The sequence below is a fragment of the Electrona antarctica genome (genome assembly GCF_951216825.1).
Source record: "Electrona antarctica genome assembly, chromosome: 18".
In the NCBI taxonomy this organism is placed as follows: domain Eukaryota; kingdom Metazoa; phylum Chordata; class Actinopteri; order Myctophiformes; family Myctophidae; genus Electrona; species Electrona antarctica.
This window is the reverse complement of record NC_136799.1, coordinates 19,195,088-19,210,294: the sequence shown is the minus strand read 5'-3', so window position 1 is coordinate 19,210,294 and position 15,207 is coordinate 19,195,088. Positions and strand designations below refer to the sequence as shown.

At 42.3% G+C, this 15,207-nt stretch overlaps 1 protein-coding gene across 4 annotated transcripts in view; it reads left to right on the top strand.

Annotated features, from left to right (window-relative positions):
• The window catches only part of dctn1b (dynactin 1b), a gene marked incomplete at its 5' end in the record, with an annotated part of 54,853 nt that overhangs the window by 27,042 nt on the left and 12,604 nt on the right, over window positions 1-15,207 (top strand). For 2 of the 4 annotated variants that reach the window (XM_079527933.1, XM_079527930.1), the window contains 11 exons: window positions 2,853-2,873; window positions 3,678-3,848; window positions 5,016-5,039; window positions 6,488-6,685; window positions 6,997-7,201; window positions 7,644-7,722; window positions 7,934-8,093; window positions 9,382-9,486; window positions 12,992-13,183; window positions 13,570-13,686; window positions 14,996-15,148. In XM_079527933.1, the coding sequence (XP_079384059.1) occupies window positions 2,853-2,873; window positions 3,678-3,848; window positions 5,016-5,039; window positions 6,488-6,685; window positions 6,997-7,201; window positions 7,644-7,722; window positions 7,934-8,093; window positions 9,382-9,486; window positions 12,992-13,183; window positions 13,570-13,686; window positions 14,996-15,148 (1,425 nt within the window). The remainder of the gene's footprint in view (window positions 1-2,852; window positions 2,874-3,677; window positions 3,849-5,015; window positions 5,040-6,487; window positions 6,686-6,996; window positions 7,202-7,643; window positions 7,723-7,933; window positions 8,094-9,381; window positions 9,487-12,991; window positions 13,184-13,569; window positions 13,687-14,995; window positions 15,149-15,207) is intronic. The other 2 variants (XM_079527931.1, XM_079527932.1) reach the window with 2 other exon arrangements.

Genomic DNA, 15,207 nt, shown 5'->3' with positions numbered 1-15,207 from the left:
CTGTGACTGTGTGCGTGTGTGTGCGTGTGTGTGCGTGCGTGTGTGTGCGTCTTCTTCAATTGCAAATATGATGAGACAGACTCCTGCTCCCGGAAGGTACACAACACAATCTGATGTCTCTGTGTCTGTGGGGATATGGTTGTTGTTATGTCATCCATTAGCGTAGTTGTTAATTACTTCTTGGTACAGCTGCTACTGTAACGGATCATATCCAGAAGTTTTAATTCATGCTTCTTCATTGGGTCGTGTGTGTGTGTGTGAGGGGGGGGGGGGGGGGGGGGGGGGAGTATTTGAAGTTTCTGGTGCTGTAAATAGAAGTTGAATTGGAGTAGAAATCTTCATTCATACATGCAGTGTCTTTCTTGCCATGTCACTCTCAGTTTTTCCGGCTGTTAAATGAAAGTCCCTTTTGTAGGCCTATCATAATTATTACAGAATCGCCTGATGACACTTATTTTAGCTATTCACAATTTTTGCATAATCGTTAGAATGCTTTCCATTCATCTGTATAAAAACGGCATGGTGAAATGAACAGAACTGTCATATTTCCATCGTCATTTCCACATTTGCTCTTTTAACCACTTTCAACCTGCCGTCTGTATCTTGGGCATATAGGGAAACATTTTACCAACGTTTAATACATTTTCAAACAATTTAAAAGATACCAAAAATAGCAGATATACAACAAGCTCACAACATGCTGTGATGCATTATGAGCTTGCAGATGTGCTATTTCCTATATTTTTATTTTGAAAGTATAAAATTACTAATTATATGACCTGGGCTAAAGTTATTTGCCATAGCTGCCCTGTGCAATCTTTGTTTATATGTTCTTTCTAATGTTCAATGCCAAAAACACAATTAAATCATTCATCGCAACTGTATGACAAATAATTAATCGTCAACAAAATTGTAATGATTGTGACAGGCCTATGTAGATGTAGTTGATACTGTCCCATCTGTCCACAACAGTTATCTATTGGAACAGTATCTTTTCATGAACATAACAGGCTGTGTTATCCTGATTTTATTATTTGTTATATGACGGTGATGCTCAACGAAAATATGTTTCTTGGCAAGTGACACGGTTGTACAGCGAAGCATAAATTAACCACATGATCCGTAGCGTCCCTATCCTGGGGGCGAACAGTCACCAAAACTAGCCGATCTACAAGCTCACAGCGCTTCACAACACGTTGTGAACTTGTAGATCTCCTATTTTCAGCAAAGGGATTTTGTGTAGAGGAAAATACTAGCAGACCTTGTATAGAGCCCTGGGGAAAACCAGTCGACTAAGAATACAAGGTGTAAGTGGTTAAACTATATGACTCATACAGCCTCATGGAAGCTTTGAAATGCACCTCACCCCAGTCCTTGTCTTTACCATGTTTATACCGTGTTATAAAGTGCCTGAATTCTGGCTTTATCATGCAGAAGTCTCACCATTGACATATGATGAGTGCTGTTCTGACAGTTACACCTTGATGTTGTGTTCAGGAGGTCAGTGGCTTTTAGTCATCAGGGAGAATCGATTTCAACTTGTCGGTGCAGTTGATACGCGATAAATGTTCCTGCTGTTATTACAGTACAGTGTGTCCTGTTCACAGTAGCATACCATCATGGCTAGGTTGTCTGCTCTTATTTGGCACAGCTGCTACCTCTGTGGCTAATTTCTTTTGAATGGTCCAACACTAATCCAATAAACCGAGCCCATTAGCTAGGGCGCCCTGTCTGAGAAGAATGAGAATGCCAGGAGGTGTAGAATGAAAGAAATATAAGCTCATTTTACAGGGTCAAATGAGAGGCAGTAAGGATGTACCACATGAGTCAAATAGAATTAGCAAATAATTATATTTGTTGTAATCTGCTCGTAACACCAGAAGGGTGGGGTTTCCTGCATTAATTCAAAATCATTCACAAAATATCATCTAAATTGTTTTTTTTCTTTTTCCTGAATTACAAATCCCACCTGTCTGGCACTCAGTAGATTAACACAAAGATGTATTTGCATATATGCTGTTTCACTCAAATCTGACATACACACTTAAGAAATTGGATTATAGCTGAGCATGAATGTTCCCCCGCTGACAATTTAGTAAACCCTCATATCTAGGCCACTTATAGCATGCTGCATGCCTGAACCCAATGACTTACCAAGATAATGAGCCACTGCATTCAGCGCTTCTCAATAAGCAAGCAAGTAGAACAGAGCAGAACTGGCCACGTGTGAAGCAGATCTATCCTGTCCTGTGAGACACAATGCATTCATTTAGGCCAGTCGGTGGCGGTACCAGTCACTGTGTTGAGGTAGCAGTCACATGGCCAGGGGACAAGGGACAGAGCCCCTAGAGACTCGCTAGAGTAAGTGAGATGGAGCTCGATGGGAGCGAGGAAAACAACAGCGTAGGGCCCATATGGCTAGTGTTAATCTGATCCTGAAAATGGGTTCATAGTGGAAGATTGTCTAGAGCACTCAGAGGGTTCTTTTCTTTATAGATGTACAGTACATACAGCATAGATATTTAGGAGTTACAGTAAATTGCTGTGGAAGGCACATACATTTGCAATGCATTTTGGGGGAATTCATTTATATTTAAGAAAGCAGGCCTGTTTACCAAGGTTTAAGCTTAAATTATACTTCATCATACGCCAATGGCACTTGAAAACGGTTATTTTGGGGGTGAGCAACACCATCGCTTTAGAGTCCCACTAATCCATCAAGCCATCTTTTCCTTTTGTGTGCTGATGATGAAGTTTGGCTTGTATTTCTAACCCTGCCTGTTGTGTGTGTGTCCTCTCCTTTGCTCGTTCCTCTCTCCTTTCCTCTCCTCTTCTCCCTCCCTCTTCTTCAGACCACGGCCAGAAGGCCCAAGGTGAGCCCAGTCTTGTTCAGAATCTGTTGACAGGGCTTCAAGTTCTTTATTGCTTTTGCTTTGTTTATCCATGGCTCATTTATTTATATTTGTATTTGTTTGTTTATTTATTTATTTGGTTTTGTGTGTGTGCGTGCGCGTGCGTGTGAGTGTCCGACCCATCGCCCGTGATTATATCAAAATACAAACCAGATCCGCCGCACTCGTCAACCAGAAACGGGTAGAAACAGTGCTCTCTGATGGTCACAATAAAGTGTTACCCCCCCTCACACGTACCGCCCATCCCCATAAACTTATAAAAGTATATGTTTCACCCGTCCCTGCGACATACTAGTGTTATGTCCAGGGGGTGTACTTGTACATCAAGCTGCCTCACGCTACAGAAACTGGAGATTGGCTCCTGACCTATGGGCCTCATGGCTCGGCAAGGCTTACATACTCTCACCTGTCAAACGCCGACCCGTTGCAAGATTCTGAGCTACAGTAGTGGATTATTCAACAACAAAAATATACTTCAGTCTTTCCAGTTATACACTGTTCATGCTGATTTTGTTGTTGTTGCTGTTGGTTTTTGCTTTCGCCTCATAACTTTTGGATGTTTTTCAATGACAATTTTGACAGTTACAGCGTCATAATTTTTGCTTACTGTGTTGTTTGTTCTTGGTTTTCCATTGCAAAACATTCTGTTTTGTTCTCCAGAAATTACATCATTTTCGGATCAATGGCGCTTTTTCGTCTTCATTTCCATTTCCATATCCATGTCCAGTTGTTCTTTACTCACTGTCTTCTTTGGTCGTCCCCCAGCAACCCAGCCGGCCGGCGGCCAGTAAGGGCGCTCCCTCCGGGTCTGCGTCTGCCTCCGCAGGTGAGATGAGCAGCAGTGAGCCCAGCACTCCGGCCCAGACCCCGCTGGCTGCCCCCGTCATCCCCACCCTCCACTCTCCAGGAGTCCCTCCACCACCGGTCCCCAGCAAGGTCAGCAGAACCTTTAGACTCACCTTTTGTTCTATTCTGGGAAACTGTCCAAGATATACACGAGTGAAAGGGAAAAAGAAGTGCCCGCTGTAATGTTAAAAAATGCCCCTTAAAATAAGAGTAGTAACAAGAGTGGTAACTGTTACCCCATGTATTTTCAAAAAACTACACTCTGGGGAGTGTGTGGGGGGGAGGGGCTGCTTAAAGCAAACATTAAAAGTCCATAGACTTGGCTGCCACATGACGTCACACATGAAAGCCAGAAGACGTTGGAGTGGCTAGCGCCCCTCAAAAACAAACAAAGAACGAAGTAATGTGATGTAATTTATACACTAATGACGTGAAAACAAATGTAATATCTTCCACTACTAGGACAGATGGTCAATCAAATCTCTCTGCTCTTTTACAGAACACTCCTGGTCATGCTTACACATTACACACTGACACACGTGGATGTACACAGTAGAGTACACAACACAATCACACAAGGGTGGTTTAGTATTGTTGTCCACTTAGTAGTGGCACTGTAGCAATTGGAGGTCAACTGTCTCACTCAAGGGCACATTGACAGTACATGTACCCATATCTCATGGAATCCTCCCTCCTGGGCATTCCCATCTGCTCCAGAAATTCAAACCAAATGCTTTCAGTATTTTTCTCTTAACTTCCAACACTACCAGTGCCTCATTTGAGTTGCTTTAGTCACTAGGGCAACCACACTAATGAGATGTAGTGTGACACAGAGCAGTGCTGTAACACTGCCATGGGCTCTCTGAATTTACAACAAGAACATTAGATTGCTTACCTGTCCTAGAATGACCCTCCAATAAATGCAATGGATTTAAGTCTATAATTAAACCATTAAGGGGTTATGATTGCAACTTTGCAAGCCGTCCAATTAAGCAAAAGTCCAAAGGATAGCATTATCACACACAGATCATTTTGATGATAAGAACATGCAGCCTTTTGTTATGAAACGATTTAAAAGGATAATTAAGCTACAGTTTTCCGATGTAATATAGTATATGATATTATATATCACTGACTAGGAATTGTAGGAAATAGAAAAGCCATTTATTTTCACTGTTAATCATAGATAAATGTAAAGTGCCATCCCGTGTTAGACTTGATGCATGTGATAATGAAGTTCACCTGTTTCTTTCTCAGGAGGCTGTTGCTATGGAAACACAGGTGCACTGGCGTGATGTGGTTACGCTTGGTTTTGAAGTGTTGCTGTTTTTTCACACTTAACATTCGACACTGACAAGCGTGTGTGGGTGTGTGTGTGTGTGTGTGTGGCTGTGTGTGTGTGTGTGTGTGTGTGTGTGTGTGGGTGTGTGTGTGTGTGTGTGTGTGTGTGTGTGTGTGTGTGTGTGTGTGTGTGTGTGTGTGTGTGTGTGTGTGTGTGTGTGTGTGTGTGTGTGTGTGTGTGTGTGTGTGTGTGTGTGTGTGTGTGTGTGTGTGAGTGTGTTTGAGTGTGAGTGTGGGTGTGTGGGTGTGTGGGTGTGTGTGTTTTTGGCGCGCTTACACCCATGTGTGAGTTTGTGTGCATGTGTTTTTAATGCATGCACTGTTAATGGAAAAGGAAAATATATGCACTCCTTTCAGTTTGTATGCGGTGTGCGGTTGCAGTGTGCGGTTTGAAATGGTACCTTTTAAAATGAGTTGCTGGGCTGCCAGTCCCACTCTTTTGGAAACAGTGGGTCGGTACAATATAGAGCGCCGAAGTCCTGACGTCACTCGCTCATCCTCTGGTTCACGGAAGTAATTTATCTATGGAGAATAACATGGGCTCATCTTAAAATCGTCTCATATAAGCATTGTGGTCCAAACACAGTTATAATATGAGGCCATTTAAAATCCCCCTATGGGGATTACAATGCAAATAAAAAGTACATGAACCTGTGGACTTGACGTCAGACTTCGGTGCTCTTTAGTATCAATATAATAATCTGTACATTGAACTATAGGAAACCAAGTAAACAATGAGCCTAGCATCTTTCTAAATAACTAGATTACATTTTACCTTATGGTCAAGAAATAACAAGCCTAAATAACAAGCATGAGAACAAATGGCCACAGTAAGTCTGCATGGTCGTCATATAACATAATATGAACTTAGATATTCAAGTTTATCTTGACCTTTCATCACATCTGTCCACCTTTCTGTCCCTTTGTCTCTGCGATCCGTTCTACTTTATCTCATCAATCTAAATCTGTGGTTTTCAACCCTTTTCATATCAAGGCTATTATTTATTCGCCATTTGAGCCACAGACCACGATTTGATGAGGTTTAGCCTCCCAGACCCAAAACTAAGCGATTTCTTGTGATCGTTAGATAGTTCCTAGGACGTCTGTGGACGTCTTGGGCACAAATTGTTAAGGTGTTTCCACAATTCCATGCTGTATTGATGTTGGTACCATAGGAGAGATAACAGGTGTTATCTTTCATTTTACATTCTTAAGAGTTAAAGATCTATAAGGGTCCATTTGGTTACAAACTTTACATCATTTAGCTGGGGACCACCTGGAACACCTTCAAGGACCACTGGTTGAAAACCGCTAATCCAAATGTCTGTTTTTCTTTCCTCCCATATATCTCTCCATCTCTCCATCTCCCTCCATCCCTCCGTGTCCAGGAGGAGGAGTCTCTGCGAGGCCAGGTCAAAGACCTGGAGGAGAAGCTGGAGACGCTGAAGATGAAGCGCACGGAGGACAAGGCCAAGCTGAAGGAGCTGGAGAAGCACAAGATCCAACTGGAGCAGCTTCAGGAGTGGAAGACCAAGATGCAGGAGCAGCAGGCCGAGCTGCAGAAACAACTCAAAGAGGCTAAGAAGGTAATGACGATGAATGGATGGAAGGGTGGAGGGCTGAGTGGATTGATTGATGGATGGATGGTTCCGTTCAGTGATTTACGGTACAGTGACCGTTTTCACACTGCCATAGGACACCCCAACCCCCAGGTCCAGAGTATGACATAAAAGCAAAATGGCCACTAAATATGAATGAATGTTTTCACACTGCCATAAGAAACCCTAGCCCCCGGCCCAGAGTATGCCATAAGAGCAAAATGGCCACTATAATATGAATATTATGAAGATGGTTAATTCCAGACTATGCACCTAAACGATCATCCGTGCCTTCACAGGAAGCTAAAGAAGCCCTGGAGGCCAAGGAGCATTACATGGAGGAAATGGCAGACACTGCAGATGCCATCGAGATGGCGACGCTGGATAAGGAGATGGCCGAGGAGAGGGCAGAGTCACTGCAGCAGGAGGCCGACAGCCTCAAGGAGAAAGTGGACGAGCTGACGATGGACCTGGAGATCCTCAAACACGAGATCGAGGAGAAAGGTTTGAATATGAAGGCTCCGAGATGACGAGGAGTTTAACATTTTGTCACTGGGAACTCAGATTAATATTTTGGAGACGCATAGCCCAAAAGCAATGATAGATTTTAAGTAATTTCCTCACAAGTCGGAGCAAGTGAAGCTTTCAGTGGTATTGCTGCTGATGTGGTAAAACTGCATACTGTAGCTGCGGTTTTGGTGTTTGGTGTGCCTATTCAAAGATTTATTAGAAAAGCATACCGGTTATTTGTATTGTCGTGTGTAAAAAAGGAAAATAAATACATTGTTGAAAAAAAACGAAAGAAAAGCATACCGGTATGCAAAGCACTAAATGCTTTCTTTGACATTGCAGTATACGTATTGGTTTTGATTTTAAAAAGAAGAAAAAAGCAACATCTCCTCTTCCACATGAAGAAAACCAAGTAATATATCCGGTTTCTACTCAGGTTCAGATGGAGCTGCCTCCAGCTACCATGTCAAACAGTTGGAGGAACAGAACGGCAGACTGAAGGAGGCACTGGTCAGGTACATATTCTATTTGTTCGATACCCTCATAATTTTCACTTAATTTACTTAGGTGTTCCTTTGTGGAATGTAGAAAGATCTGTCTACTCCATGCAGACATGAATCGTCAAATCGTGTGTGTGTGTGTGTGTGTGTGTGTGTGTGTGTGTGTGTGTGTGTGTGTGTGTGTGTGTGTGTGTGTGCGTGTGCGTGTGCGTGTGTGTGTTTTCAGGATGCGTGACTTGTCCTCGTCAGAGAAGCAGGAACATCTGAAGTTACAGAAGCAGACAGAGAAGAAGAGTGTGGAGTCGGATACCCTGAGGGCCCAGAAAGAGAACCTGCAGGAGGAGATGAAGATGGCTGAGAGGACCATTGATGAGCTCAAAGAACAGGTCAGGAACTTCCTGCTAGCTGATGTCATAGCAGAATCAGAATTAGTTCATGATTACCTTACTTGAAACTGAGTGGAATGTGGAAGATGATGGTGGTGGTGGTAGTGGTCATGATGATCCAAATGATACAAAATGCCGCAGCTCGTCTGGTCTTCAACCAGCCAAAATTCTCACATGTCTCCCCCCTGCTCCGCTCCCTGCACTGGCTCCCAGTCGCTGCCCGCACAGAATACAAAACTCTGAGGCTGGCATTCAAAGCAACCAAAGGTATGGCTCCCCCATATCTTGCAAGCATGATTGAACCCTACAAACCCTCCCGCGCACTCAGATCAGCCAACGCAGGAAAGCTGGAAGTACCCTCACTAAAAACGCCGGGCCAACGCTCCACACGTCCCAAACTCTTCTCCCTTCTGGCCCCAAAACTGTGGAATGCACTCCCCGTTGCAGTCAGAACTGCGGCATCACTCCCAATCTTCCGCCGTAGTCTGAAGACCCACCTTTTCAGACTCCATCATGGCCCATAGCACTTATCCTACCCCCTTAGATAGCACTTTTTAGACTTAGATAGCATTTGAAACAGACTTATAGCATGTCATGTAGACAGCACAATAATTGCATTGTATATAGTCATAGCACATCATAGTAGCCTACATATGTATAGCATAGTATAGTATATATGTATAGTTAATATGTATAGTGTCATTATATAGATATGTTCTAGTTACGTTCTTAGCTTACGCATGTTTCTTGATAAATGCATTTTATATATGTGATGTATTCCCATACTTTTGTTCCTGCCTAATGTAAGTCGCTCTGGATTAAGAGCGTCTGCTAAATGCCTAAATTGTAAATTGTAATTGTAATGATGATGTTGAAGGTGGTGATGGTTTTGATGCTGAAGATGATAGTTTTTTGTTTTTTTTTCTTTTTAATTCTTTATTTACCCAGGGAAGTAGCTGAGCACAGGTGCTCATTTTCAGCAACGCCCTGCACATAGAAACACACACACACACACACACACATTAAAACCTGGGAGCTGACCAGTACAACCACAGTCTTATACTGTTGGCCACTAAGCAGCTCCAGGGGGAGCAGTTGGGTATTCAGTGCCTTGCTCAAGGGCACTTCAGCGGTGTTGGGTGAGTGATGACAATCACTTCCCCACCCAGATTTGTCCTGCCCGTCCGGGGAATCGAACCGGCAACCTTTCGGCAACAAGGGCGCTCCTCTAACCCTTAGGCCACCGCTGCCCAATAGTCATGATGATGATGTATGTTCTGTATGCCAGGTGGACGCGGCGCTGGGGGCAGAGGAGATGGTGGAGACTCTGACAGAAAGGAACCTGGACCTGGAGGAGAAGGTCAGGGAGGCGAGAGAGACTGTTGTTGACCTGGTGAGTGAAGATCTCCAGTAGTAATCCTTTGTACAGATTGTGGCGATTGACATGATCCAATTGGCTCACTGCCACCTAGCAATGCTACATGCTACTGTCAGTGTTATTGGACTCTGTATTTATCTCTCAACATAACAAGTTCTTAGCTCGTACTGTTTGACAGTCCGTTCTGAGCAAATGTCAAAGATTTCATGGCTGTAGAAAAGTCAACAAAAATATGTAATGTAGGAAGGTGTAGATGTCTCTGATTCACCTACAATCTAATGCAATGAGTTCCCAAACCTTTCCATGCCAAGGACCCCCAAATAGCCTTAATAATAATTAGCCAATCTATCTACAAACTCAAAATGCGTCACTATTTTTGAGGGACGCCATGTTGAAATTGGTTAAACTGGCACATTAATCTTATGAATTTAATTAGATTTTCACCTTTCCCCTGGAGCGTGTGCGGTGTGCGGATTGTGTGCCACTTTTAAAACATTTTTTGAGTGGTGCAACCACTCCAAGGAACAGCGATGTCTGTGACGTTAACCTATGTTTGTGACTATGTTTGTGTGACTCATGTGTGACTCATGAGTACCAGTAGGGGCGCTGTTGTGCCAGAAACAGAGAGAGAGAGATAGTGCAGCACTGTTGCCTGTTAATGACAGGCAACTATACATGGAGGATGATTGTGCACCTCACTAAGGTGTTTTCCTACTTTGTCCTCTGTGTATCTTATTTAAAAGTGACGTTTATGAATGTTATTGCTGAGTCATTTCATTGTTTATACTGTTTAGGCCAAGGTCAACAATACGTGCTGCCCTCTGGCGTTTGTGTCACTGCCTTCATTATTTAATTATTTTAAATTCATTCAAGCATTTCTCTGTGATTGACTGATCCTGCTTGGCACAAAGGTGACGAATCGATAATATAAAACTGATCTATATTCCATTCATGGCAGACAAAGGCAATCCTTCAAGGTAACAAAAAATTAATAATGAAAACTTGAGCAAGGCTATCAATGCCTAATTGGTCGAGTGACACTTTTTTTTTTTTAACTTTGTTTTTATTTCAGTTTAGGCAACTTCACAGAATTAAAAGCATACATTTTTCTTACAACTGCTTTCTTTCTTTTTTTACACAACCTCAGCTGTTTCATACCTTCACAAAACATATATATATATATTATACACTCATACACACAAACAACTTCACATACATTTACAAGTATTCACAATAAAACAAGGAAATAAAATACTACAAGTATTCACCATAAAACAAGGAAATAAGTAGCGAGACAAAAACAACAGAGCGTCGACCACAATGGGAAGTGAACAAAACCGAGAGCAGACATGACTGGAGACAGAGGAAAGAGTATGAGCACATCAGAAGGTCTGGGGAGAAGTGTATTCAGTGAGTCGTTACTCGAGATTCCGAAACCTGCTACCTCATTAGTAGAGGCAGTACAGGACTCCATCTTTTACTAAATATGTTTGGTTGAAGCCTCAGGGCATAAGTAAATGTCCCATACCTTTTCCACCCACATACTGTATGTTGGCGGGGCTGGTCTTAGCCATTTAATTGTAATGCATTTGATGGCCGCTGTAAGCAGCACATGCAATAAATATATTTTGGCTCTACCCTCCAGACCTTCCGGCAACATTCCTAACAACATTACTATGGGATCCTCTGGAATGTTTTGACCGAAAACTTATTTTAATGCTTCAGATACCTCTCTCCAGAATGGTCTCAATTTGGGGCATGTCCAGAATATATGAGCATGATTCCCAATATGTGCTCCACAGTCCCTCCAGCATCTATTCGAGTGATTTGGACCCATTTTGGCCACTATTTGAGGCGTCCTGAAAAATCTAGATATTACTTTCCATTTAAATTCTCTCCATGTATTCGAGTTGGTTACCAGGTGCTCTTCACTACATACCTCCTGCCACGTATCCGTCGTTACTTCTATACCTAATTCAGCCACCCATTTCTCGTTTATATACAGTGTATTATTCGGGCAAAGGTCCAAGAAGACTTGGTAGAATTCCTTGATTACCTTGCCATCACCAAATTCAAATTTGAGCAACAACTCCTCGATAGGAGTGGGTTTCATGGCTCTCTCCCAGTCCTTATGTTTTGTTAGAAAGTCTCTCAGTTGCAGATATCTGAAAAAGTTTGTCCTTGGGAGCCCGAATTCAGTCTGTATTTGTTCGAATGATTTAAGACCATCCTTATTAACTAATTGGTGTATGCTAGTTAGGCCGAATTCTGTCCAATTCCTGAATCCTACATCCAATCGAGCTGGTATGAACTCCTTTATGTAGCCAATATGTGTTAGCGAGGAGATCTGTTTAGGTAATCCAAAGGAAGTTTTTATTTTTCTCCATATTTTTAAAGTGACTCTAGTCCACTCACTCATTTGGATCTCTTTCAGTGGGGTATCTAGGAAGGGCACAACATGAAGGGGTTGCGAACAAAGGCTTTTTTCAATATTTAACCATCTAGTATCCTCAGTTTCCTGAAGCCAAATTGTTAACGGTTTCAGCTGTGCCGCCCAAAAATAGTGTCTCAGATTTGGGAGTTTCAGTCCTCCATCCTCCTTAGATAGCTGCAACGTTTTTAGCCTCACTCTCGGTCGCTTCCCTTGCCATATGAATTTAGAAATAAGTCTGTCCAATTTGTCGAATATAATCTTAGGAATATCTACAGGTAGTATCTGAAATGGATAGAGCAGCCTGGGAAGAACATTCATACGTATGTCTTCACTAATAGTCTGAATTAATTTTTCGTAATTGGTCTCATATAATTTGTCTAAAGATGGGGGAATAAAAATCCCTAGGTATTTAATACCCTCTTCAGGCCATCTAAACCCACTCTGAATTTTAACTGTTTGTGGTATTTTACCGCTTATGTCCATAGCCATTGTTTTGTCCACATTTATTTTGTAGCCTGAGTAATACCCATATTCGGAGATGATCGATTTTGAGTGGCTACAGCTACAACTGTTTTGTATATACTGTACACACGGTAATATTTATAGACCTGTAACATCTGTTGCTTCCTTAATATGAATACTAATCAATCCAAAACTTACATTGTATACGTATGAATCAAACCCTGGGCCAAAATGTCTACTATTACTTATTTCTGCAGAGTAAATTGCGTTTTGACCAATTTAACCAGCACTCGGGTGCCGCGGTGGTAAAGTAGCTGCCCACCACCATGGTGCATCCCACTTTGTCGAGTGTATACGAACACAATTGGCCCGTGTTCGAGGGAGGGAAGCCGGGTGGGGATGGTCATATTTGTCACTACACGTACTTCTACGGCCTGGGGCGGCACCTGTCAGAAATGTGTGTGGGGAGGATTCATATGGCATAACAACTAAATTGGGGAGAAAAAGGGGTATAATATGCATTTGGAGTCTACCAAGAACGGGTAGAAACCAACTACAACCACCACAGTTGTTGTAGTTATACTGTATATACCCTAACCCAATCCTGTGTTTTTGTTGTGTTAGGAAGCCATTAATGAGATGAACGATGAGCTGCAGGAGAATGCCAGGGAGACAGAGCTGGAGCTCAGAGAGATGTTGGACCTGGGTACAGTACGGGTCAGAGAGGCTGAGAAACGCGTGGAAGCCGCCCAGGAAACTGTGGCCGACTACCAACAGACCATCCAGAAGTACCGCGAACTCACCGCTCATCTGCAGGTATAGCCAAAAACAACAGGCTTAATTACAGCATGGCTGTGTCCCAATTCTTGCTATCGACAATCTCAGTTGACTTTGGGTGTCTTTAGCATTTATGGTTCTTATTTTTGATGAACATTTACTATCACCTGTGATTGTTCTGTGAGAGCTCTTGATTTCTATCAAGTTATTTCATTTTCTTAATTAACCTCATAAAATGGACACAATTATAAAGATTATGCAAATGCAAAAAAAACAACAATCTACTCTCAAAAGGATTTATAAACAAAACAAAAATGGAACTATACAGTAGAAACTCAATGGCAGAAAAGCTCAACAAGCAAGAAGACGACTCTCCAAAACTCAGAATGTCTTCCTACACGGTGTGTTGTCGTTTAATGGTACAGGAGATGAACAGAGAGCTGACCAGCCAACAGGAAGCTTCAGCAGAGCTTCAGCAGCAGCCCCCTGTGGAGATGTTTGACTTCAAGATCAAGTTTGCTGAGACAAAGGCCTACGCCAAGGTCAGTCCTGAGGATGGATGGTACAACTACAATCTACTGAAGTGTAGTGGGGGGAAAGTAACTAGGTACATTTACTCAAGAACTGTTAGTACGTCAGTACAATTTTGAGGTACTTTAGATTGTACTTTTATTTGACAATTATTTGACGGCTTTAGTTGCTATTCATTTTTAGATTACTATTATAAAACCCAATTCTATACGTCAGCTATTCAAAAATGGCCGATTGAGCTTGTAGATCTTCTGGTTTTGAAAAGGATTTGAATATTTTTATATTGTGGTATTGGTGCTTTTAGTAAACGATCTTAGTGCTTTTTCCACCACTGCTCTTAGGCATGTGAATCAACTTTGGGAAGAGGTTTTTATGGATGTGGCAGTGTCTGTATGTGTGTTTCACTTCGTGTTTACACAGTACATGTACAGCAGAGTTATGTGACAGTGTCTGTATGTGTGTTTCACTTTGTGTTTACACAGTACATGTACAGCAGAGTTTACATGCACATTGTGTAAAACATGTGCTTTTGTGTGTAAGTGGGTGTTGCATGCTTGTATTTATCTTTTGTAGTGTTGTCATCAGTGTTGTGTAAGTAATGTACTTAAGTACGATGTTGAGGTATTTATACTTTACTGGAGTATTTCTGTACTTTTACTCTCAGAGGCAAATATAAGATGTTACTCCACTACAATTATTTGAAAACTTTAGTTACTCGTTATACTTTGTAGATGTTGATTATTGTTCCAAAACAGACCTCTAGAACCGTACTGGTCCCGGAGCTCATTTATTGCTAAGACACAGTGGTATTCCTATTAGCCATGTGTGTCACCTCCTGCTGCACCCACTGAGAGTAATCACAGACGAGCCCAGCTGTGGCGTTGTGCGCTCTGCTCTGTGTTGCAGACAGACACATACCATACAGTATGTGAGAACAGACGATATGGATTTGGGAGCGTAATTACAAACTATGTCTAATTTCAAAACCGAAGGTTAGAGACATTATTATAATAATAATAATTATAAACAGCTGGTTGTCGGGTCCTCAAGGATCCGACCGAGACCCGTGTCAACTGATCCGATCCATGCCAAGTCAATATTTTGGCCCTGAACCGGCTCGGTTCGGGGCTCGGATCTTTGGTTCCGGGTGGACCCGTACTACCCTATGGCTTGTAGATCTGCTATTTTTCAAAATATCTTTTATACGTACATATGCATTTGTAAACTTGTGCAGTATTGATACTTTAACTCAAGTAAAAAAAGAAAAAGAGTACTTTTCAGACTACTGGTTGTCATTCACATGGGTGTGTGTCCCTTCAGGCCATAGAGATGGAGCTGAGGAAGATGGAGGTTGGCCAGGCAAACAGACAGGTGTCTCTGCTGACCTCCTTCATGCCAGAGTCCTTCCTGCGACATGGAGGAGACCATGACTGCATCCTGGTGCTGCTGCTTCTGCCCAGACTCATCTGTAAGGTAAATGTCTCAGTCTGTACTAAAGTTTAGTTTGTGTGTGTGTGCGTGTGCGTGTGCGG